General features: G+C 37.1%; 1 protein-coding gene across 3 annotated transcripts in view; it reads left to right on the forward strand.

Annotated features, from left to right (window-relative positions):
- The window catches only part of LOC146002786 (uncharacterized), a 100534-nt gene extending 78374 nt beyond the window's left edge, over positions 1-22160 (forward strand). For 2 of the 3 annotated variants that reach the window (XM_083140719.1, XM_083140720.1), the window contains exon 4: positions 2829-5074. In XM_083140719.1, coding sequence (XP_082996845.1) covers positions 2829-4392 — 1564 coding nt within the window. In that variant the 3' untranslated portion in view covers positions 4393-5074. Of the gene's footprint in view, positions 1-2828; positions 5075-20289 lie in introns of those variants that run through there. The other variant, XM_083140721.1, reaches the window with a different exon arrangement.
- Positions 22161-27634: the final 5474 nt, after the last annotated feature.

The following is a 27634-nucleotide window of genomic DNA, read 5'->3' on the forward strand; positions in this document are numbered from 1 at the left end:
GAGCCTTGGCAACACTGATTGAAGTTAGGTGCGATTTGACGTTTGCACGGAATCGTCTGGCATTATTGACCATAACGTACTTCAAATGTTTCGTCAATAGCTTGATTTGTGTTGTTTATGTTGCCTTGGAGATTGCGCAACAACAATAAAATGGAATTAACTTGTGAACAATTTCGTGCGATGATTTTTTACGATTTTCGACGTGGATTATCAAGACAAGAGTGCATCGATCAACTTACTTCCACATTTGGCGATGAAGCCCCATCCTTTGCCACTGTGAAACGCTGGTATAACAAATTTAATCGTGGCCGCCATTCGCTCACCGACGAGATTCGCGAAGGTCATCCAAAATCAGTTGTTGTTCAAGAAAACATTGATGCTGTGCAAAACCTAATACTGCAAGATCGTCATGTGACATACTGTGGGATTGAGGCAACCATAGGCATTAGTACCACCAGCATATATAAAATATTACATGATCATTTAGCTGTGAGAAAGGTATGTTCTCGTTGGATCCCACACAATTTGAGAAAAACTCAAAAAGACGCTCGCGTCAATTGGTGCAAACAAATGCTCAATAAATACACTCGTGGTGCTTCAAAAGACGTATATAAGATTGTAACAGGTGATGAATCATGGATATATGCATATGAGCCAGAACGTAAACAGCAGTCAACTGTATGGGTGTTTCAAGATGAACCCAATCCAACAAAAGTTGTTCGCGCTCGAAGCACATCGAAACAAATGGTCGCCTGTTTTTTCAGGAAAACTGTGCCTTTAGAGGAACGTAGAACGGTCAACTCTGAATGGTACACAAAATTTTGTTTGCCAGAGGTCTTCCGCCGTACAGTCCTGATTTGGCACCCAATGACTTCTTCTTGTACCCGAATGTCAAGAATAAATTGCGTGGACAACGATTTTCGTCGGCGGAAGACGCCGTTGATGCGTTCAAAAACCATATTATGGAGGTGTCTCAAGAAGATTGGAAAAACTGCTTTGACAAATGGTTCGAACGAATGCAAAAGTGTATTGACCATAAAGGAGAATACTTCGAAAAACAATAAAGCAGTTTTCAATGCCAAATTCCTGTTTTTTCATTGTTAGGCTCAAAATATAAATAGTGATCCTCGTATTCTGAAATTAGATAACTTGATTGATTGATTGATTTAGTTTATTTTACTTCGCGTTTTGTGCCTCTTGGCTAATTTGCGAAGATGGGGATGAGTGATGAAGTGATGAAATTGATGAATGGACATTCACAAACAACCAAGCCCGACCGGGATTCGAACCCGGGACCCTTGGCGTCGCAGCGCGATGTGCTAACTACTCGGCCACAGGGTCGGGCGAAATTAGATAACTGTCATTAAGGAAAATGAAATTACGTGAATTGATAGTTACATATTTGAAGGTGCTAAGAAAATAATTATAGAGAGAGATGTAAATTTGTCCGAATGTCACACCCGTCACAATGGAATTGCCTTTAATCCCTTCTATGGACTGGAAGCAGCTTCCTTTCAGGGTGGATTTTAACCTGGGAAGCAAAAAATGTCCGCAGGTGTTAAATCACCTGTTATGATGTTCTGCAGGAAGCTGTCATTCTCATTTCCTCAGTTCAAAAGATCTTTACTGATGTGAACTCTTTTGTGTGGGGGGGGGGGGGGATGTTGTTCCATCTGTCAGCAACCATTGAACAAATTTGGCAGCAACCCAGTTCATGTTGAGTTTTTCCACCAAAATTCTATAACATGACATTTTGCTTCTTTCCACTTCTGCTATTTCATGGATGGTCAACCAATGGTTTTCCCACCGCACAGCATGCACTTGCTCAACATGCACATCATCACACAATGTTTATGGCAGTCCAGGCTTTTCATCTTCAATGCATGTTCTGCCTGCTTTAATCTGCTCATACAGTTGTGTCCAGCTCATACAGTCTTTCTCATATACTTCTTGCAACATTTTGAGTGTTTCTATAAACGTCTTGCCCAATTCGAATCAAAATTGATGACACAGATTGCTCTTTGAGTATCTTCATTTTCTGTGTATCATGCAACATGACTTCACTTACCTGCTCACAGGATGAAAAATTAACAATCTAGACTGTTGCGCTCAATGGTGTAGTACTTCTGAAGGATCCCTCTTCACATCACTTTTAAGTTGTCCAATGCGGATTGTTTCAATGGTATGCAAATGCGAAAGTTTGGTTTCTTTCTGAACAAACCTCGTATCATTCATATTGTCAAAGAAATGTTGCCATTTGACACGGTACCCAACCCATATTAGAAAATTTTCATTTTGCTACATTTCAAACTCTATTCACTCACGGACACTTCTGCATTGTAGCAATTCCATTGAAATTAAATTAGGCTATTACAACCCTGAAGTATTCATGACTAGCATTATTAGCCTCCACCCCTACTACTCCCTAATACTTATGGTCATAACCAAACTCCAAATGAAATAATTACTTGTTATGCTTGTTCATGTTTTGGGATTTATCTGTATTATGTTGCCAAGCTTGTCGAGCAATTGTCTCACCAGCGATTTGGAGGTTCATCTCCCAACATGGACACACATTTTCTTTTCGTAGTGTTCCTTCATCAATTTCATTCAATCATTCCTTATCCTCAAGACTGGCATAAGAGGCAAAAAACAATGCAAAATATAATATGCTTCAGATATTTGTTTTATTGTGAAGCTATCAGTGTGCATAGTAGACTATGCTTCTTTAAACTGCATGGGTTAAAATTTATAAGTAAAACTGTACTTTACATATTTGGTTTCCATTAGAGACATTTGGTCATTTCTATTTTCTTTTCAAATTTTAGGAACTTGGCAAATCAGAATGAAGAATTGAAAACTGCACGTGAGTTCGGCAACCAAGTTGATTGGAAAAGTCTTGTGTCCAGTTACGTTTCTTGCTCGAGTGATGTTAAAAACTTGGTACCAGAATCCCACTCTCTGTATGAAGCAGTAACCAACTCCACCACCGACCCTCTCAGATGCAGCTTGTGTGATAGAACTTTCACCACTAAAAAGGCATGCAGAAGACATATGATGATCCACACAGATGAGAAGCCCTTTTCGTGTACCATGTGCAACATTAAATTCAGATACAAGTTTGGTCTGGAAAGTCACTTGTTAACTCATTTCAATATCAAACCATATTCATGCTCTGTGTGTGGAAAATCATTCACAACAAAGAGTTTGTGTGATAAGCACCAATGGAGGCACACTGGTGTGAAGCAATTCAAGTGCCCAGTGTGCCTCAGGTCATTTGTTCAAAAGAGACAATTAAAACATCATTCTCCATGCTTTACCGAAAACCCATGTACATGTAGCATTTGCGGCAAAACTTGTATGGGCAAAAGTGCCCTGAAATCCCATCTTGTTTCACACTCAAGTGACATGCCATTTCAGTGCAGTGTGTGCCAAAAGGTATTCAGAAGAAGAATATCTCTGCAGATCCACATGCGCTATCACACAAAAGAAAAGCCTTATTCATGTTCAGTTTGTGATAAATCATTCTCCCAAGTTTGTGACAGAAAGCGACACATGGATAGAATTCATTTTAAAAAAGAAGGATCATACAAATGCAGCGAGTGTAACAAATCATTCTTAGAACGGCATAGGCTATACTATCACATAAATGAAGTGCATGCTCATACAAGAGATTACGCTTGCAATATATGTGCAGCTGCTTTCAAAACTTCTGGGAACTTAAAGAGTCACCTACAAAATGTACATGGTACAGGTAATGTTTCTTGTAGTATTTGTGGGAAAAGTTTTCGCACTAAGAATTTGCTTTCTATTCATTTTAGAATCCATTCAGATTCCAGGAAAAGGTATTTTTGTGATATTTGTGGGGCGAAGTTTTGGAACAAGCATCATTTGCCTGTTCATATGAACACGCACACAGGAAATGTACTTTACCCTTGCAATGTTTGTGGAAAAACTTTTAGACGAAAGTTTGTGTTGCAAGAACACATGAAAATTCATCTTGAAAAAAAGGAAGTGTACAAATGTGTATGTGGAAAGTCATTTGATAGAATGTCAAAACTAAAAGTTCACATGAAAATTCACACAGGTGAAATGCGTTGTGAGTGTAAGGAATGTGGAAAGACATTTTGTACTAAGGACTATCTGAAGAAGCATATGAGGATTCACACTAAAGAAAGACCGTTTGCATGCAACTCGTGTAATAAGACATTCAATCGAAAATACTCTCTTAAAGAACATTTACAGATATGTAAGCATGCACACAAAATTATTGCAAAGCCTTTTGAATGTGAATCATGTGATATGAAGTTTTCTACTAAATCTTACTTGAGCAGGCATATAAAAACAGTTCAACATGTAGTAAAAGATATGTTAGTAGATGGAGACTCCTAGAACATGTGAGAATGTGCAAAGTGCTTCAATAAAAACTGTCGTATGTGTTTTCACATCAGGTTAAAGGGTGGATTCAAAATTATTCTCCTGGTCTGTATGTACCAAGAATCCTGCTTGTTGTCCAGAGCTCAATATATGTCATAGCAAAATATGAATGGAATTTGTTGTTTAACATTTTCCCTTCGCTTAATTTAGGAGCTGCATAACAAGGTTTGATATTTGTGTCAGGAGTTTCAAAATGTCCCTGTTTACATTTGGTACTTCGCATTTATGGCAATCTTCACGTATGAAACAACTGTAATGCAACATGATATTCTATTGAAATAATTCCTGAAGCTTTCCTAGCTCTGAATAATGAGGAAATTCTGTTGGGATAATATTCTCTTGGACCTGATATATTTCAGAGCATGTGAGAGCTAATGCCATTCTCTTCTTCAGGGACTGAATGATGATGGTGACGTTAGCAGGTTGGCTATTCACCGGGAATTATGCTTGAATTATTGGCTCTGGAAATTATGCATGATTTCTGTATGCATTTTTCTCTGTAGCAATGAAAACTTGCAACTTTTATTATTCCAAATCCCATTGAATTTATACATATTAATAAATGCCATAAAGCAAGTTTTTCACAGTTTAACTTTTATTTTTATCAAGGAAGGAAAATAAAACTGCATGGAAAATAGAACAGTATTCTTTCAATCTGCTTACTTTATTAGTGTTGTTTGCAGAACAATCTGTCTGACAGATAGAATATTATTCTAAGATAATTGAAGTTGATTTGGTAAATTCGAGTTGAAATTATTTTACAATTAACAGTGGCGTAGCATTCTAGTACACCCGGCATTCCCAGATTTAAAATTTAAAAAATGTGTAAATGCTGTAAATATAAAGTAAAATGACTAATTATATTTATGTTTGAACTTTATGGCATTATAATAACTATATTTCGTGATCCGCCTACAACGCTCCACTAACAGCTCTCGTTGTAGTATTTTTCTAATGCCTTTGCTGGCCGGATGCCGGCTTGGTTTGGCATACAGATTCTAAGATTTTTCGGATCCGGAATTTTCAGATCCGGATCCAGTACTTTCGGATCCAGATCCAGAACTTTCGGATCCGGATCCAGTACTTTCAGACGGATCCGTTTTGCCATCCCACATGCGCTTCTTTGGAAAGTAAGAATGTGTTTATAACATATTGTTACAAGCTAATATACATATATATATAATATACATACTTACACATATATATATAGTAGGTGTGCGCGCATGCGCGATTTCTAATTAATTAATACACTTACAAGGGAGGTCTAAGTCTCCCCCTCTGATTTCCATGAAACTTGGCAGGTGTATACAGCCCCCCCCCCCTCAAATGTCAAAATGAGAAATTGAAGTGGGGATGTAAGTCCGAAACCATGTAAATATGGCATAGGAAGAAACAGGGGGCATATGGCCTCTCTATTCACCTGTCAAATTTCATGGGAATCGGAGGGGGACACAGGGGTCTTGACATTTGAGGGGAAGTTGCCCCCTCGAACAGATTTTTAGCCGAAACAAAAAAAAACATGTATTTCTTCATTTGGGCCCGTTTATACACACACCTGCCAAGTATCATGGAAATCGGAGGGGGACACAGTGGTCAGCTCCTCACTTCAATTTGTTCTCATCTTGACATTTGAGTGCGTTTTGCCCCGTAAAACCGTTTTTTAGCTGAAAAAAAAGAAACACTTATTTCTTCCATTGGGCCCCACTATACACCTGCCAAGTTTCATGGAAATCGGAGGGACACAGGGGTCAGATCCTTACTTCAATTTGTCCTCATCTTGACATTTGAGGTTATTTTGCCCCCTAAAACAGTATTTAGCTGAAACCCAAAAAACACGTATTTCTTCCTTTGGGCCCCTCTATACACCTGCCACGTTTCATGGAAATCGGAGGCGAACACATGGGTCAGATCCCCACTTCAATTTGTCCTCATCTTGACATTTGAGGGGAGGTTGCCCCTTAGAACAGATTTTTAGCCGAAACAAAAAAAAAACACGTATTTCTTCATTTGGGCCCATTTATACACACACCTGCCAAGTTTCACGGAAATCGGAGGGGGACACTGGGGTCAGATCTCCACTTCAATTTGTCCTCATCTTGACAATTGAGTGGGTTTTGCCCTGTAAAACCGTTTTTTAGCTGAAACAAAAAAAAACATGTATTTCTTCCTTTGGGCCCCACTATACATCTGCCACGTTTCATGGAAATTGGAGGGGAACACAGGGGTCAGATACCCACTTCAATTTGTCCTCATCTTGACATTTGAGGGGAGGTTGCCCCCTTGAACAGATTTTTAGCCGAAACAAAAAAAACCACGTATTTCTTCATTTGGGCCCGTTTATACACACACCTGCCAAGTATCATGGAAATCGGAGGGGGACACAGGGGTCAGATCCTCACTTCAATTTGTCCTCATCTTGACATTTGAGTGCGTTTTGCCCCGTAAAACCGTTTTTTAGCTGAAAAAAAAGAAACACGTATTTCTTCCATTGGGCCCCACTATACACCTGACAAGTTTCATGGAAATCGGAGGGACACAGGGGTCAGATCCTTACTTCAATTTGTCCTCATCTTGACATTTGAGTGCGTTTTGCCCCCTAAAACCGTTTTTTAGCTGAAACAAAAAAACACGTATTTCTTCCTTTGGGCCCGTTTATACACACCTGCCAAGTTTCACGGAAATCGGAGGGGGACACAGGGGTCAGATCTCCACTTCAATTTGTCCTCATCTTGACATTTGAGGGGTTTTGCCCCCTAAAACAGATTTTTAGCCAAAACAAAAAAAAAAAAAACACGTATTTCTTCATTTGGGCCCATTTATACACACACCTGCCAAGTTTCACGGAAATCGGAGTGGACAAAGGGGTCAGATCTCCACTTCAATTTGTCCTCATCTTGACAATTGAGTGGGTTTTGCCCTGTAAAACTGTTTTTTTAGCTGAAACAAAAAAAAGAAACACTTATTTCTTCCATTGGGCCCCACTATACACCTGCCAAGTTTCATGGAAATCGGAGGGACACAGGGGTCAGATACCCACTTCAATTTGTCCTCATCTTGACATTTGAGGGGAGGTTGCCCCCTCGAACAGATTTTTAGCCGAAACAAAAAAAACACGTATTTCTTCCTTTGGGCCCGTTTATACACACACCTGCCAAGTATCATGGAAATCGGAGTAGGACACAGGGGTCAGATCCTCACTTCAATTTGTCCTCATCTTGACATTTGAGGGAGTTTTGCCCCTAAAACAGTTTTTTTAGCTGAAACAAAAAAAACACGTATTTCTTCCATTGGGCCCACTAAACACCTGCCAAGTTTCATGGAAATCGGAGGGACACAGGGGTCAGATACCCACTTCAATTTGTCCTCATCTTGACATTTGAGGGGAGGTTGCCCCCTCGAACAGATTTTTAGCCGAAACAAAAAAACCACGTATTTCTTCCTTTGGGCCCGTTTATACACACACCTGCCAAGTATCATGGAAATCGGAGTAGGACACAGGGGTCAGATCCTCACTTCAATTTGTCCTCATCTTGACATTTGAGGGAGTTTTGCCCCTAAAACAGTTTTTTTAGCTGAAACAAAAAAAACACGTATTTCTTCCATTGGGCCCACTATATGCCTGCCAAGTTTCATGGAAATCGGAGGGGGACACTTAGTTAGTCTTACACTTTGTAATTATATAACACTGCATATATTATAATGTTTTTTTTTTTAATTTGTAAAACTGTAACTGTAGAACAATTGTATAATTTTTGTATAACATTTCTATATTGTTATATGTGTTAAAGGTTTCATCCTGGAATGGAATGTCTCACATTTATGTGTGTGTTTCCATTTCCAATACATTCAAATGAATACATATTCGTTTCAATGGCATTTACAAAATCACCTGTAACATTTTATGTTAAACAAGTAAGATTATTTTTGTGCACGAGTGTGTTAGCCGATGCATAGCAAAGTATTTTAGGAACAACACTTGAAAAAAATTGTTGTAGGACTAACTAATGAAAAATTTCTTTCTAATCGAAGATCATAATACCTTTTTAGGTGTGGTAATATTATAATGGGATTGAGATACGAAACTCTCGGATCCGGATCTGGATCCAGATCCGTAACTTCTGGATCCGGATCCGTTTGGCCATCCCTAATACAGGATTCTGCCTGTCTTGACGGAAAGCTTGTATCTCTACAGCACATGCGAAAGGCTCTGTTGTACACTGGCGTACGGAACACCTGATTGGTTCTAAGGCTCATGTTACCTTTCTTGCCTTCCAACGCAGACGACAGAAGCAGAATTTCTTCCCGGTTCTTCCCGCTTGTGCTATGTGATGCTACAATACACAATATTGACTGACATAACTTTACCAAACTCAAATGTACCATTTCTTAATGACCACTACATTGTATAATTTATCCCATGAACAGTGAAATGCATTAAAAACCAAAAGAACATCATAGTTTCTGTCAAACAAGTTGATAAAGTCCTCGTAGTAGAAGTTCAGCCTGTGGCTGCTCTGCCACCTAACCCGCAAAACTATATTTTTTTAAAATATTTTTTCGTTAGTATCTAACTGCTTAATATTGTGCCAATGAAAATTTTTAGCATTCATTTCAAAACTCTTAACATCAAATGGTCTCTAGACAAAATTAGTTGAAAATGTTAATCAGCATTCTGAAAATTCAAAGTGGTGTAAGTCAAACAGTGTTCTGAATTACTCATTGGCACTGTTACGTCAGTAGAGTGTACGATATTTGGATCATTCATCCACGTCCATGTCAGAGTGTTTTTCACAGCGTGCCATGATGCTAGATTCCCTGATTCGAATCCCAGCCTGGACATACGAGGACATATCAAAAAGTTTTGAGACTAGTTCTGTAACACACCAACAGATGGCAGCGCAAGGCTGCACGCACAGGCACAGGGAGCACCAACCTTCATAAGTCAGTGTGCCAAGAGACATCGTCCTGTGTACATCGTGAGCTGTGCAGCTGGTGCTCTTCTGACCGTATGCGTTACCACATCTGCGATTTCATCATGGACAGCAAGTTAGAACAGAGAAAACGTGAAATTCTGTGTGAAACTGGGCAAATCCGCCACAGAGACACACACGCTTCAAGAGTGGAAGAACATCACTGAAAGACGGCACGCTAACGGAGTTCTTGGCAGACTTGGGCATGGTGTTCCTTCTGCTCCTGGGTCTGCATCCTGGGGACAAACTTGGCAGCAACACGGCGCATGTTCAAATCACACGTGAGGATTGCCTGCACTGTTCCGTATGACACACCGAGAATGGCAGCAATGTTGTGGATTGTTCGCCGATGATACTCATGCACAAGTTGCCGAATGATTTCTACATTTTCGGGTGTTGTGCTCGTTGAAGGTCCTCCTGACCTCTCATCATCTTCCAGTGATGTTCTACCACTCTTGAAGCACACATGCCACTCAAAACACCTCGCACGACTCATTGCAGCATTGCCGTACACTTGCTGAATCATGTCAAGTGTCTTTGTGACTGATTTGCCCAGTTTCACACAGAATTTCACGTTCGCTCGTTCAAACTTGCTGTCCATGATGAAATCGCAGACGTGGTAACGCACATGGTCAGAAGAGCACCAGCTGCACAGCTCACGATGTACACAGGACGATGTCTCTTGGCACACTGACTTATGAAGGTTGGTGCTCCCTGTGCCTGTGCGTGCAGCCTTGCGCTGCCATCTGTTGGTGTGTTACAGAACTAGTCTCAAAACTTTTTGATACCACCTCGTAGGTGTTCTTCGTGAATGTTCCTTCATCAAATTCATCACTTGTATTCATATTCCTCATTAGCCAAATGTTGTAGAAAAGCGAAGTAAACTAAATCAATCAATAGTTGGATCATCCACAACAATGACGTCTACTGTTGTTCTAGAGGAGATTTTTTTTAATGACTCGCATCATGCCGAAATGTTCCCTTGATTGTAAAGAAGGTGTAAAACACCAGAGTTCCAAATATTTGTTGCATAGTGAGACATGTCATTTTCTAACTAAAACATGCATGGGACATATTTTATCAGAACCTGGCTGACTTCAGGCAAATAAATATACAATACGCATGGCAACTAATTTTGCAGTGCTATGTCACTGACAATTAAATTTTTTGTATACCCAGTAATGCCATACGTTGCATATATGCAACGTCATCTCATATTCCCATTTTAAAGTTTTGTATAGAGTTCTCTAGTAATATGAAATGTCTTTGGCCAAGTTTGACTTTTGTGCTGTACAAAAAACATATTTTGTTGACATATCCTTTAACGTCATCGAAAACTGTTAGTCAATTGTCACTGTGTGTTGTTTCAATATGGATGCATTACCAGGCACGTCTGGGTCATCTTTGAATGGACAAACCAAACATATCACGGTGAGTTTTCTTTGGGAGATAATTACTTTCTGTTAATTTAGTATTTCGTTTTCACATTTCTTTTATATATTAGTGATTTTAGTGTACATTCTTTGAGAAAATATAGTTATAAAAAATGTTGCACAAATGCAACATTGGGAATTCCATTTAGAATTGCACCATATGTTCCCAGAGTCGCATGTCTGCAACTATGTTCCCAGTGTTGCATATCTGCAACTAATGTACTAACTAACTAACTAACTCCCTAGCCTTCTTAAACCCGAAGGTTCATGGCTGCAGCAACACAGGCCTTCCATCTTTTCCTATCTTGAGCAAGTTCTATATACTCTTTTCCATCCCTACCGATTTCCCTTAGGTCCATCTCAACGTTGTCCCTCCATCTTCGTCTTGGCCTTCCTACAGGTCTCTTACCATCAGGTTTCCCAACAAGAATCCTGTAAACTCCTCTTTCCTCTCCCATTCGTGCCACATGGCCTGCCCACCTAAGTCTTCTTGATTTAATTATTCTACTAATATCTGGACATGAATACAAATTATGTAGTTCTAAATTATGTAACCTTCTCCACTCACCTGTCTCCTCATCCCTTTTAGGTCCAAAGATTTTCCTAAGGATCTTATTTTCAAATACTCTCAATTTATGTTCCTCTTTCAATGTAAGGGACCAAGTTTCACATCCATATAATACTACAGGCAAAATTACTGTTTTGTATATTTTAACTTTTAGTTTCTTAGATATTAAACGAGAAGACAAAAGTTTATGAAGAGAGAAGTAACATGCATTTCCTGAATTAAGCCTACTTTTTATTTCCTCTTTAATATAATTTTCATTTGTTAATATTACTCCTAAGTATTTGAATTTGGAAACTGGTTCAAACGAGTTGTTATCAATAATTAGATTTTGATTATTACCTAACACGTGGCTTCGGCCTGTAAGCATATATTTAGTTTTCTCTTTGTTAACTTCCAAACCTATCTCTTTAGCAGTTTTGAAAAATATTTTAGCATTATTCTTAATTGTATTCACATCATCCCCCAGTAAGTCTACATCATCTGCATATGCTAACAACTGAGTCACACCATTTAATTTTAGTCCTTCTGTAGTTTCTTTTACCTTCCTAACAGCATATTATTCTAAGGCAAAATTAAAGAGCAATGGAGATAATGCATCTCCTTGTTTTAACCCATCATGAATTGTAAATTTGTCAGACATATTAATACCCACACGAATTTTACTTTCTGTTTCACTGGTGCATATTTTTATCATACTAACAAGCTTCTTAGGTATTCCAAACTCAACTAATACCGTGCGTCCATTTCGATCTGCAGCCGAGAGATCGGGAGAAGCGTGGCGGGCGGCGCTGACGGAGAAGCCGACATTTGCGGCCTGTAATGCCCGCTTATTTTTATAGACATATGCAGACATTTATATAAATATTGCAAAACGATCACTAACCTGTGTTATAACACGCAAAAGTTCTTCTGTAATTCATCCAAGTTCTGCTCTTATATACACAAATAAATACGCTATAGAAACGATGTTAAGAGCCACAGATAAAAAAGCATTTTAATCATGGTTTTGATCAGTAACGTCCTGCTTAAGTTTATATCCTTGAAAGAGTTTTGTGGCAATGGGAATCGTTTGGAGGTTTCGAATGTGCAACACTGTATCAGGATTACACTGCAGACGAAACCGATAAAAGTGAATGGTATTCGTGAGCTTCCTCGCAATCCGAAATATCCGAGCTCGAGTTTTTTGTTCCTTCGCGACTAGATGAAGACAGAGTTGTAAATATAGTGGCGAGCAATGTAAACCAAGAGCGTGTTAATTTCGTACTGTGCGCAAGAGTGTTATTCTTGGTTACTTGCAGTTACTTGTTTGTGTTATTGTAGTGTGTATGTGTGTCGTGTCAGTGAGACGATTGAAATGCCAGCCGCAAGATTCACGTTAGAACAAAGATTTTTTATGTATGACACGTACCTACGTGAAAACAAACTCGTGTCGAGACGTGTGTAGGTAATTTGTACAGAAATTCCCATGCGTTTCAACTCCACACAGAGATACGGTTAGATATCTTGTCCTTAAATTACGAGAAACTGTATCGTTAAATTTTAAAACACCTAAGCAAAAACGACGGATTCTAACCGAAGCAAAACTCGATGATATTGGTGCAGCGTTAGAACGTTCTCCAAACAAACCTCTACGCCGTGTTTCACAAGAGGTGGGCGTGTCAAAATCATCGGCACATACAGTCACTAAGCTACTAAAATTAAAACCATACTCTTATAACACAGGTTAGTGCTCGTTTTGCAATATTTATATAAATGTCTGCATATGTCCATAAAAATAAGCGGGCATTTCAGGCCGCAAATGTCGGCATCTCCGTCAGTGCCGCCCGCCACGCTTCTCCCGATCTCTCGGCTGCAGATCGAAATGGACGCACAGTATATTATATAATTTATCTCTTTTGACCGAATCATATGGTTTTTTGAAATCAATGAATAGCTGATGGACATTTTGATTATATTCCCACTTTTTTTCAAGTGTCTGTCTGATGTGAAAAATTTGATCTGTAGTTGATCTGTTACGTTTAAATCCACATTGATAATCACCTATAATTTCATTAGCATATGGGGTTAGTCTTGTTAAAAGAATGTTAGATAATATTTTATATGTTGTTGAGAGTAGAGAAATTCCACGGTAATTATTGCAGTTCATTTTATCACCTTTTTTAAACACAGGAACAATTATGGATTCTTTCCACTGTTGAGGGATTTCTTCTTTATTCCATATTAAACAAATTAATTTATGAATTTGACATTAATGAATTTCCACGATATTTAATTAACTCAGCTGGTATTAAATCAATGCCAGGTGCTTTGTTATTCTTTAGCCTTTTAATAGCATCCTTAACTTCAGTCAAGTTAGGTTCTGGAACTAAAGGTTCTGCTGTGTGGACTTCATTTACTTCTGATTTATCTCCTATATGGACATTTAAAAGGTCATTAAAGTAGTTCTTCCATCTTTTTAGAATATCTCTTGGGTCAGCTAGAAAATCACCGTCTTTATCTTTTATCAAGTTTACTTCAGGTTGCCACCCCTTTCTACACTCATTTACACCTTAAATCTGTGATATTTTTATTTTTGCTGTTTGTTTCAATTTCGTTAATTTTGCTTTTCAAGTAATCTCTTTTTTTACTTCTATTTTATTCTATTATAATTGTTTAGATTTGTATCATCAGAGTTATTTAACCACCTAAGTCTAGCCTGATTTCTTATTTCTATTAGATTATGACATTCATTATCAAACCATGGCTTACTTTTTCTCGGTTTATGGTATCTTATACTTTCTTTAGCTGCTGATTCTATTGCATTACGTATGTGCTCCCAATTCTTATTTACGTCTGTTTCATTTATATTTTCATCATCATTTAAATCCTGCAAAACATCAAATCTATTTGACAGTTTAATTTGGTAATCTTTCTTAATTCTTTCATCAGTAAACTTTCCTGTATCAAATTTTAGAACTTTTAGATCTTGTTCCTTATGATTTATCACTGAGAGTGTTTCTCTTAATTTAGAAATTACTAAATAATGGTCACTGGCACAGTCAGCACCTCTACGTGTACGAATGTCAATTATACTAGTATGCCTTCTCTTATCAATGAGAATATGATCTATCTGATTATGAGTTTTACCATCTGGAGAAGACCAGGTATATTTATGGATATCTTTATGTTTAAAAGTGGTACTTTTCACAATTAAATTCTTTGAGGTTGCGAAAGTAATCAATCTTATACCATTATCATTACTTAATTCATGAAGACTTTCTTGACCAATCGTGGGTTTAAATGTCTCTTCTGTGCCAATCTGTGCATTACAATAACCTAACAGTATTTTCATATCATACTGAGAAAATTTATCAAAGACCTGTTCTAACTCTGTATAAAAATCATCTTTAGTATTATCATCTTTACCTTCCGTTGGTGCATGTATGTTTATTAAAATAATTTTACACCACCTACCCTGTAAAACTGCATATGATATCCTATCATTAATAAATTCTACTGTTTTAAGAGCCGAGATAATTCTATTATTTATGAAAAAGCCTGTTCCAAAATTATGATTTTCAGTACCACCATAGAAAAAAGTATAATTTTTAGTTTTACAATTCCCTTCTCCTGGCCACCTAACTTCCTGGACAGCTACTACATCTAATTTATACTTAACTATCTCATTAACTGTACACTGAAATGCCCCAGGCCGGTAAAGGCTCAGAACATTCAGAACTAATGTACATTATTCGGAATAGTTATGTTTTATTGTAATTCTAAATTTTTATCTTTGCATGTGTCATTGCTTTAGAACTATTTCAAGAAGAAATGTAGTATTATAATTGGGGCATTGAGCAGAAAGAGATAATTAAAATCAGACTGTCCTTCATTTAGAAAATTGATATCAATTGATTATAATGACATTTTATAACTAAACAGGTATGTCAATGAAGCAAAACTCTTGGTGCAATTTGAAAGTAGATGCAGAAGTTATGATATACATGCTATTTCACATTAATTTCATATCTAATATGTTGAATAAATTATGTAAATCTTGGTGGTTGTAATGTTATGTCACATACATAAACAATGCATTGTATAATGTATCATTAACTGTAGTGACAAAAAATATAAAGCAGCAACTAAACTGACTTTTGTTTGTATATTTTACAGTACCGAGGTCATTTCACTGATGCCAGAGACATTCTTAGTGCCCTTGATGATGTCCAAAGTGATTTTGAGTTAAGTGATGATGATGAAGAAGAAGAAGAAGCTGAAGTCCCTAAAAAAACCCAGTCTCTATCAAATTCAGAAAATGAAAGTGACTGTACAGATTCTGAATCAGATCCATGCAACAGTGTCGACAGCGGGTCAAATAATAATTCTAGTAAGAGACAAAGTTCCTACAATTGGAGGAAGGTACCTTTGAATAAACCATACCCTGAATTTAAAGGTAATGTTGAATGTCATTCTTCTGATGAGTGGACACCGTACTTCAAAGAGTTTATCACTAGTGAAATGATTGAAGAAATAGCCAAAGAAACTAGTATATATTATTTGCAAGAAAGTGGTTCTGTGTATGTTGTAAATTCGAAACTCATTGAACAGTTTATTGGTTTGTATTTTAGAATGGGTCTTGCTCAGATGCCTAACATTCGATTCGAGAGAGAGTGTAGGTATCACCTTGTTGCAGATGTAATGTCTCGGAATGAGTTTGAAAAATTGTGTAGGTACATTCATTTTACAAATAATGCAGAGGTGTCAGATGATCAGAAAAAAGGATAAAGTGTGGAAACTTCGTCCATTCATTTCCCAATTACAAAATAATTTTGCAAAAATTAGTCAAGAACAACATCAAAGTGTTGATGAAATCATTGTGCCATTCATAGGCACAAGAAGTCCAGGGTTCCAATATATAAAGAGTAAACCCCATCCATGGGGATTTAAATTGTGGGGAAGACCAAGTAGCTCCGGATTTCTTCACCAATTTGAAGTTTATGAAGGCAAGTCAGCCAATCCATATTTGTACGGACTGGATGGAGACACTGTTTTCAAAATGACTTTGCAAGTACCAAGAAACGAAGGCTACATTATTTGTGCTGACAATTTTTTCTCTTCTGTGCCATTGGCCGATAAACTATTGGAAGAAGGGCTGCATTATTTGGGCACCAAACGTGTCAACAGGTTACATGGATGTCCTCTACTATGTGACAAAGATTTGAAGAAAAATGGCAGACGAGCTGTTGATTATAGAAGAGACACAGATGACAGAATATTGATAGTGAAATGGTATGACAATCGTGGTGTGATACTCATATCTACCTATGCTGGTTTGGAACCAGTAATAGAAGTTAGAAGATGGGAAAAGAAAATGAAGCAATTTCTAAATGTACCATGCCCAAACATCATACAAGAGTACAATTCAATAATGGGTGGCATTGATCTTCATAATTGTTTAGTAAGCTTGTACAAATATTGTATAGAGAGTCGAAGGTGGTATATGTACTTGTGGTATCATCTTCTAACTAGTGCTCTTGTGAATGCATGGCTTCTATACTGCAGAGACAGCAAATTCCGTAGTATACCACATAAGGACAAATTACCCTTACGAAAATTTCGAGCCCTTGTGGCAGAATCTCTTGTAAGCTTCAAGGTACGAAAAGGTAGACTTTCTCAAAGTCCACCTGAAGTGAAAAAGAGGAAGGCAGTATCACATGGTCCAATGAAAGAGGTACGGAGAGACGCAGTAAATCATTTTCCTCAATGAGAAAAGAATCGACAACGATGTAAATTTTGTCCTCGGGGTTACACATATGTATCTTGTATTAAATGTGAAGTAAATCTATGCCTCAACAAAGACAGAAATTGTTTTTACAACTATCATGTGTAACAGAAGTCATGTGAGCATTTACCTTATTGTATTGTAACTGCTCACGTGTGGGCATCGAACAGGATTCTTTTGTAAATGTAATAATAATAATAAATGCCCAGTGTATCATAAATGCAACAAAATTGTTATTTCTTTAGAAAATTAAAAAAAATCGAATATATTTGTTATAAGTTGTCCAAAAGGGTCCAAAAAATCGAAAATGTAATTATGGAACTTAACAAGTTAGTACCTTGGGCATTACAGGGTTAATATATCCCGTAACATTTGTGACTTGTGTTTGTAGGTGTATTACGAGTCTTAGTATATGAAATGGCAAATGTTAACTCCGAACCTTAAATTAAATATTTAAATATATACATCTTTATGTGTGTATATATACAGGAATAGGATGAGAAAAAGTGCCAGAAGGGTGGATAAGCACAAATGATGGAGACAGTAAACACATACCACAGGAAAAGTAAAAAGTTGATATTTTGCAATATTGACCGCATTATCATTGGAGAAGAAAGGAGTATCACAGTGTCAGGTAGTGCAGGGCACAGAATACTGACCGGTGATAACGCGGCAAATACCACAAAATATCAACATTTCTTTTTGTGTCGTAAGTGTTTACTGTTTCTTTCATCATTTGTGCTTATCCGCCCTTCTGGCACTTTTGATCATCCTATTCCTGTATATATCTATATACAAATGATGGAGACAGTATACACTTACCACACGAAAATAAATAAGTTGATATTTCGCGGTATTTGCCGCATTATCATCGGAGAAGAAAGAAGTATCACAGTGTCATGTAGTGACCTCACTAGACCAAGTGACCTTCCTAGATGTGGACATCCACATCGTGGGAGACCACTTGGAAACATCCACACATATCAAACTGCCCCCCCCCCCCACTCAGACACGTCTTTCCACAGGCGATGGGAAAGAGCCTATATATCAGGAATGCATGATACTATACCCTCGGACTCAACCTAGCCAACTAATAATAACTCTTTACCCTCCTCACCGAAACTACCCACCCACCACCCACCATGCAGTAAACACTGGTGAAACTACATTTGTTAACTATCAAGTGTTTCTGGCAACACTGGCTGTATAGATGCTACCGTCAGTATTCTGTGCCCGTGCACTACGTGACACTTCTTTCTTCTCTGATGATAATGCGGCAAATACAGCAAAATATCAACTTATTTCTTTTTACTTTATCTACTTTATTATACTAGACATTTCGTGTTTCAAAATACGAGCGTCAGAATTTATTACAGAGGCAAGGTAAGAATTTGAGGGGAATGACTGAAAACAATTATTTTCCAATTACGTTTAAAAATGTGAAAATGACAAAAGACGTAAATATTGCATTTCCAATTTAGTGTTGCTATTGAATTTGTTTATGCAAGACATCCAACTAATTATCTTGAAATGTTATTACGTACTCAGATTATTATTATTAAGAAATTACACAATATTATTTTGAATATTTGTACCTTATTAGAGCCGATACACAGATAAAGTTACTTTCTAAACTTTTCAATTAGCGAACTTATACACTTGTTGCCCTTCATCCAATACAACATGCAGACATTTTACCCCATCTATAATATGATTACGCCCACAACATGGCCGAAGGTCATGCATGCGAGGGCCACGGCAAAAGTATGCGAATATATATATCCAATGTATTCAAAAATTTTAATTCAATTCAATTAGACTGTGTGTATATATATATAAAAATCATCACATAGGCCTGTAATATTGTTAATATATTTGTGTGTGTGTGTATGTATGTGGGTGGTGAGAGGTTGAAATAAAAACAAGAAAAAAAACACCTTTTCGTATCCTTGAATTTCTAGGACGTTCACCTTGAAAACTGGGAATTATACTTGAAATTTATCATGGTTCCAGAGTGGCCACCCTGGTTAGGTCTTGACAGCTTAGTGGGATATGCAGAACTGACCTCGCTGAATATACAGAGAAAATCTAACAAGTATTCATTGATGTCCTCTTGAGGATTTTATTTACTTTCTGTTCATTTACTGAACAGTTAGGCCATCCTTGAGGATTTTTTTTCTTTCAGTTTAGTATTATTTTTAACAATTTGGAAAATATATTTTTTATTTTATATATAGTTGCATAGAATTAAGTAATGTGCGAACCATTCGTGGCGATCCATCTCTGTCAGTTTTTCTGGCATTCGCAGTTCACATTGGGACGGCATCATGCATAGTTCGTTGCTTTTGGTCTGCTCACGAACCTCCAGATTTTCTATTGGTTTTGTTGCAGTTTTGATGTCATTATGGAGTGGTCAGAGGAAAATGCAGTAAAACTTATTGGTATTTATGAAACTAAATTTTTATTCTGGGATCCTAAACGTAATGACCATTTCAAAAAAAAATTAAAAGAAAATGCCTGGAGGGAAATAGGTGCCAAAATGAATATTTGTGTGGACAAAAGTAAGAAGATTATCTGTTTGCTGGCTAGCTACCGGTGTGAGAAAGCAAAATAAAACGCAGCAAGGGAACAGGAAAAGGTAAGTTGTGAACTATAAATAATAACTATGTTACAAACTTTTAAACACTCGTTGAGAAAATGTGTCATTCATATATTCAAGTTGTACAATTTTTTGTAATTATTATGATTTGATAACATTCATGTCTATGTATATACCTGCTTCATAACTGAGCATATGTACTAAAGCAATAATCAATTAACTGCTCACTCACAATGGACGTAAAACTTAAAAATCACAATTTTTTACGGAAAGAAAATGCAAATTTATGTAATATTATTCAAAACTTTCATTTACATTGTATGTATTTCAATTCTTTATAACAAGTAACAATTAAAATTTCATAATTGTGCTTGTAATCTTGGATTTGAATATAAAGAATTGTATTTTTCGTTAAAAAAAAAATGTGATATGTCAGTTGTTCGTCCATTGTGAATAAGCAGTAATTTGTGATTTATTGAAATTTGTTTTCTATAAGCAATTTATATTTATTTTTTCAGGAAGAGACAAGATCTATTTTAGTAGGTGGTTTGCCTACGAAGCTTTCAAGTTTCTGAGGACAGGGATTTGCCAAGAAAGGGATTTACCACGTTGAGTAAATATTAACATACTCAGGCATATTTGTTTTGCCATTCTAGGAATCCTTCATGCAAGCAATAAGCAGCTATTTCATCCTTTATTTTTTGCCAATGATTTGTAGATCTTTGCGGGGCATTTCTTAGTGGCAACATAGACGTCATGTCTCCCTCATTCCTCCATGACCCTTCGATTAAAACTCCATTCACTTCATGGTCTAATGTCTCAGCAGGTGTGTACAAATTTGGCGAATGGGTCCTAAGATAATTATGTAACAAAATGACTGCCATCAATATCAACTCAGCTTTGTCGGGCTCCGAAAGCATTGGTTTTCTTAAAACCCAAAACACTGCACTAGATACACTGAAGGTATTTTCGACTATCCGACGGCCCCTACACAAACGATAATTAAAAATTATCTGAGGAGTTCCTGTGGCAAAGTCTCCAGGGTATTGCTTCATTAGGTTTTCACTGAGAACAAATGCACTATTGTCTGCACAAAAATATGGTACTTCCATAGAACGCCCCGATAGTTCTTCCGGTAATGGAAATCCGAATGTGTTTTCTGTGACCATGCTATGAAACTTGCTTGCTTGAAAAACACCTCCATGCGAAATTCTTCCTTGGCATCCTACGTCAGCAAACATACAGTTATAATTTCCATCCACTAATACAAAAAGCACAATACTGAAGTTGGATTTATAATTGAAGAACTCAGTACCCGAGTTCATTGGTGACTGCAAAACAACTTGTTTTCCGTCATGGGTAGCTGAAACAGAAATATTAAATAAAAAATAAAAATTTCCGTCCGAGGAAAGCCATTTACAAAATTAATTTTAAAAAATATATAGCACAATCTATAATGTTAGGTTAGGTTAGATCCCATGTATTCTCAACCACAGCATGCAGAGTCTCCTTCTGCCAATCAACCACAGTTTATGATACCACAGCATACAGTGCCTCCTCCTGCTATAGACTCACCATCTGAGCCATCCTTGTCAACCAACTCCACTCAATAATCGTGGTAACAATCTCCTGCTTCATCAATCACTTCAGAAACTTTTGAAGATTTGGTGTAATGTGGCTTTGTGTGTTCTCATGGAAATTTCTAAACTTTTCACTGACGTTTGTTTTACACGTCCTATGTTTCATTTATAATATATCACCTGTTTTTAAAGAAATTAAATGGTGAGTAATTAAATCTGTTTATTACCGTGATATATCCCTGTAATTCATTGTTCAGTGCTGCGCAGACTTCTGGTATTCTGCGTCCAATAGACTGCTTGGAAATACTGAACAAGATATTGAAGGCTAGTATATGAATCTCCTGTGGCAAGAAATAGAAGTGTTACTGCTAACCTGGTACAATTAATTAAATAACTAAAATTAAGAAATAAAATTTGTACACTTGATTAACAGTGTAGACGAGCACAAACAGTACAGCTACCTACCTACCTGTCTTGAGTGGAAATATGTTTCCTGTTTGTAAGTCTGGGGTCCAATCTTCTGCAGCAATTCCTCAAAATCAGAATGCTAAATTCGTGTGAAATTCTTATATTGGCTGCTTAATTTTTGTGACTTCAAATGCATCATAAGCTCCTTACCAGTGCATTTTTTATACAGGTTGGTGTGCCACCAACATCGTTGTTTCCTCCTCTTCTTGCACAAACTGGCCATCACTAAAGCTGCACCACTCATCACCAAAATCACATACTTTTCCTCACGCGAAGACATGATGACAAGATGAACACTGAAAAAATGATTGCCGGTGGTTCGCGGTTTCCCATTGATTGCTGGAAGTTCGCTGTAAGAATACGTATTTTCAGGGAACGGTTCGCACATATATACGCACCTTAAGAAACCTAATTTTATATGTAGTTAAGAATATCTCATCTTGTATTTTGTGTTTATTGTACAAGACCAATTACCTTAATTTTACACTAAGAAACAATGTACCAGAAAACTAAGGCTAGGATTGTAATGGACAGTAAAATACCAGAAAGTGTTCTATAAATATTCAATAATGTCCTTAAAACCACAAAAAAAGTTGTTTTTTTTCCAAAATGTCCTCTTTCAACAAAGTTGCGTGTTCATTTCACCATTCCTACATTGCCATTCTCTACTACCAACATTTGTAGGTTGTCAAAGGAAAGTGACTACCCATTGTCTCTTAACAAAGACTTTAAGTAAGCTATGTCACCAGCTGCAAATCCACTGGTAGTTTTCCAGACAAAACATAAGCATTAAATTAGGCACACAGATGTACTACATAGGTTTTCAGCAAAAAATGCAGCCTCAAAAGGACTTGAACCCAGGTGTCTGCATTGCTCTACCACTGAGCCCACCTGATTTTGCACTGACAGTGGCCAGCTTGGTAGCTCAGTGGTAGAGGAATGACATGGTATGCCAGAGACCCGGGTTCGAGTCCTGGTGGAGCCTGCATCTTTTGCTGAAAATCTACGTAAAACATAAGCAGTTGAACATAGCATACTAAACCCTTCATTTTTGTTCAAACCAGAATCATTTTCTTCCCTACTACCTTTCCCTCTTTCCTATGAACTTTTTCTTGTTCACTTGTCAGTATTTTCACTAGGTCCCTTTCTTCCAGAAGGAAGAATTTACCAGATTTTCTGGAACCAAAGTTGTTCTGACTTCTATGCTGGCAGGCAGCAAGTGGGTTGCTTTTTAAGAAAGAAACAACAACCCTAAGAATTGTCCTGTCTATCACGAAAAACTTAGATTAGAAAATAAGGTGTGTCGCCCCAGTCGAATCTGCTCATGCTCACATTGAAAAACCACACTGCAGCATCTGTGAATTCATAAAATTCAAACATTCTGGAATAAATCTGCATTCGTTTCAGATATCAAAATTAATTATTTTGTTACCTCTTTTTTTCATTTGAAAAATATGTTAAAAAGGTATGTAGTTTCCAACTTTAATTATTTTATGTAGGTATTTTACAAGCCTAAATTACATGGTGTAATTGTGCAAAACCATAGGAACATGTAAATATCGGCCAATTACCTTGCTATTTTGTCAACAACTTTTCTGTATATAAATAGACAAAATTGTGTACTTTTCGGCCTTCCTTAAGTGGTTGCTGTAAGGCTGGTATCACAGGTTAATTCTGCAGGGAGCACTACTCTTACCTTCAGGCAGATTTGGCCTTTGCCTTGGGCTAGTTCCTCACAAACCTATGCTTTGGAGCTATGGTTCCTGCAATACCATCTCATACCCTTAGGTATGGGGGGATATTTTGGGAATGTAGCTCACTAATCATCATTCATCCTTGATGGTAAAGCACTCTCTCCTCGTGGTGAGCTTGGTGGTAAGGTGCTAGAGGTACTAAATTTACACACTTGAATGGCAACACATGACACTTGAGTTTCACACCCCTAAAGACTGGATCAGCATGGCTAATGTAAGGATATACCTGTCTCTGTACTGCAACTGAAGATCTGTCGTGAGAGGTTATGCTTGTGACTGTACGTAGAGTCTGACTTGCGTTAACACGTTCTCCCTAGAACCTCCTCCTCTCTTTTCTCCTCAATCGTAACTTGCTCCTCAATAACAATTAGAAATGACCTCGATCTCCCTGCCTTCCAGACATTTATTGCAATTCAATTTACTAAACAAATGCACAGTCAGGACTGTAGCCTCTTCCTGTATTTCGTCCGTATACCGCTGATGACCAAGAAGAGCTTCAGTGCTGTCTGACACTGCATTCCTGTGATGTTTCTGAATTGTTCCTGATTGTAAAACGATGGTTGAATGACTGAAAGTTGGAGTTCGTTGTCCATAATAATTAAAAGATACTACGGATCGTTATGATACGTACTAACAAACTGTTGATTAATCTTGGACGGGTTGTCCCTTACAGATCTGCATCAGTCAACTCGATCAGGATTGCCAGTGATTAAGTTTTATTGTAATTGTGCAAGAGGAAAATAAAATTTCTCTATTGGAAGAAATTTCCATAATCTTTCATTTCATCTGTTACTCTGATAGCCAAACTTAGAAGTCTGCTTTGGGTAACCTGGCTGTGACCACCAGTCACAATTTCTAAAAGACCAGCGGAGGTAATGTTTTAAATAATTGTATAAAATTTCATGAAAACACTAAAATTCAATTGTTCTGAAACAATGTATTGGCTTTCCAGGAAGAAAAGACCCAAATGCATCACAATCCCAGCCTTAGAAATGACAAAATACATCTGTGTCAAGGTCCAGGTTCTAATCTTGGTCATTGGGCTTATTTTAATTTTGCACAAGCTTACATTGCATTGGAAAAAGGACCTTTTTTGTTGATGAGTTAGCCATTAATCTGTTTAATTTGTTATTGGTTTATCTGTCAATGGATGATATTCAGCGAACAACTTCCCCACAATTCATTGTGCCATGCTTCAGGCAAACAGAGCAGATCCCACATTGAAAAAATGCTGGGCAGCATTGCACGTAATTATTATAGTTATCATATGAGGGATGTATAGTTAGTTTTACCCTTTTGAAAGCCCTACAGAAACTGTGAAATGTGTGTAAAGTGGTTAAATGCAAATTTTCTCGTTGTAAAAAGGGAAGGCTTCTCATACATTTTCCTTAACTCATGTGAATCTAATCTCTTTGCCTGATTTTTTCCAACATGATACTGGGTGATGACGTCAAGTTGAATATCATCCATTCTGTCAAACATGAAGTTACGTTACATCTGTAGGTTATTGAAATGTTATACTAGTTTAGAGTTTTTATTTGGTATTTATCATCTTTAGTTCAGGCAAGAATTGGAAGCTTCATTTTTAGTTTCAAAGCTTAGTTTTGAAATATATATTTTTACTTATGTATCAGAGGAGATAAGTGTTGAATGTATTTGTGTAGATATTTATGCATTTGTTGGTTAACTATTTTTCCCCACTGCAGACTGTCTAATTTTATAAAGGATGTATTCATATAAAATCCAACTTTTGAACAGTAAATATGCTATGATCTATGTATGTAGGATTAACCTTACGTTTTCTTATTCACATCGACTACTGTATAGTAATAAAGTACTTGATTTGAACTGGAAGATTAACTTTAGTCCTCCAAGTTTACAAGGAAATGATGTTCTTAACTTGTCTTTGTTCTGTTGGCAAACTATTTCTTGTGTACACATTGAAAGCACGAATAAATAGATAATGAAAAATACATCTTTTCCCATCATTTATTATAATAAAACAAGTATACTGAGTGGGTGTAACATCATTGCAGACTAATAATGTTGATTGGGATATTATCCAGCTGAATTTTGCATGTGCTTCTCTTCCAAGTGTGTGTGAGCTAATGCCACTCTCATCTACAGGGAGTGAAACATAAGAATAAGAGTTGTTCTAAAATAAAATTTGCTTTAATGGTTATGAACATATCTTGTAGATTTTTTAACTCCTTAAGTGTGGACTTTTCTGAAGAAGTCACTACTGGAAAATGGATTTTTTTAATAGCAAAATTCCGTTTCACTCCTTCCTTCTTCATTTCCAGATTCAGATTCCCTGTAAGTGCTTTCAGAGATCAACAACAAGTGCAACTCAGACGTCCTGATGTCATAGTGGTAATGTAATTAGGTGGCAGAGCAGCCTACGGCTGAACCTCGCCTGCTAAATAAAGGAATTATTATTATTATGTAGTCAAGGGGTTCCGGGTTCAATGTAGGCTGGAGAGACATTGCACAGTTGTTTGTATTACACTGTAATCCAGTCCCGATTAGCCTATATGTGCATGAAGTGGGCTCATAGCAAAAAAATCAAACAAATGCAACTCAATGTTCACGTCATTCAAATTTGTTTTTTTGAGCCATATTTCAGTTTTCTATTATGCACAAACTGCATCACATAACAGCAGACAGCCATGGGCCCATTCATCAATTTCATCACTCATTCCCATCTTCGCAAATTAGCCAAAAGTGTCACTAAAACAAAGTAAGATAATCTAAATCAACAACAGCAGGCAACTTTTCTTATGTGTAACTTGTATTCCCTTTCGTCTTCTGTTATGACTAAATTGGGACATTTGGTATTTGCATCAATAGTTATATAACTAAAGATTACCAAGTATTGCAGACTTCCGATGCCTGTCTCCACACACAACCCATGCAAGGAGAAAATAGACATTCTTGCAAAATCTGAAGAAGAAAAAATCGTTAGTGTTATTTCCATAAGTTTCCATAGGTTTACATTAAAATATTTCATAGTTCCAACTTGGGTGTGAGTGTAAATAGATTTGATTTGATTTTTGCTGTTAGCCGTTTTTGGCTAATCATGATAAAGAAGATCAGTAGTACACATAAAACTGTAATTTGTCTGTGGTAGTGGGCCCCTCAAATATGGATTGTGAGGTGAAAGATGCAGTGAAATTGAAACTTAAGTGAACCCATGTTTAATGTAGTTTAGTCTATTACCAGTGACACATGAAAATAAATATGTATGTTTCTCAAAATACTATTATCCTTTCTGTGAACAATACTGAACAGGTATTTGTTGTACTGTGATTAGATACTTTGAATTGTTTAGGCACATGTCTCAGCACGTATATCCAGGAGTTACATTTTACATTTCTGACTAGATATTGCTTACTCATGGGTCTTATACAGTGTGTACCAGAAGTGATAGCACAAACCGAAACAGTGAAAAGTACACGATAGTAGAAGCAAGAATGTCTCAGTAAACATGAGGTGGCAAACAAACTGTTTGCGAGATAATTGCGACAAAAGCACAATGAAGCAATCATTGCCAAGAATGACTTAGTGTTTGAATTCGGTACTAATCCGAAATCAAACACGAAAAACAGAAAAATGAAAATTCAAAAAGCAAGTATAAAAAGCTTCACAAAGAGCCTCCTAGAAGAGGAAACTAAGCAACCTGCAATGAAAAAACGTAAACAGGGTTCGTCCAAACAAGAACCCATCACGACAAACAATAACAAACCCCAAAAAGCACCCAAGAGAATGCAAAAAGAGTGCAAATGCTTCATAAGTGAAACTTTTCCTGCACTTAACATAACCGACCAGGAACCTAAAAAGTACTTGTACGATCACACAAACGACAAAGCCGACAATCTTTTCAACCTGACCCATATGTAAGTAAAGAGAAACAAAACGTTTGGTTAAGTTTACTATATGTGCGTGAGCGTGCTTTCGAATTTGAAATAACGATTGTCCAGTTTCGTCGAGTGTAGTATGAAAATCCTTTGTCGAAAATTGAACGTCATGTAGATAGATAATTACTCGAAGCGAGTCTTTAT

The sequence above is a fragment of the Lepisma saccharinum genome, chromosome 19, assembly GCF_977018435.1.
Source record: "Lepisma saccharinum chromosome 19, izLepSacc3.1, whole genome shotgun sequence".
Lineage (NCBI taxonomy): Eukaryota > Metazoa > Arthropoda > Insecta > Zygentoma > Lepismatidae > Lepisma > Lepisma saccharinum.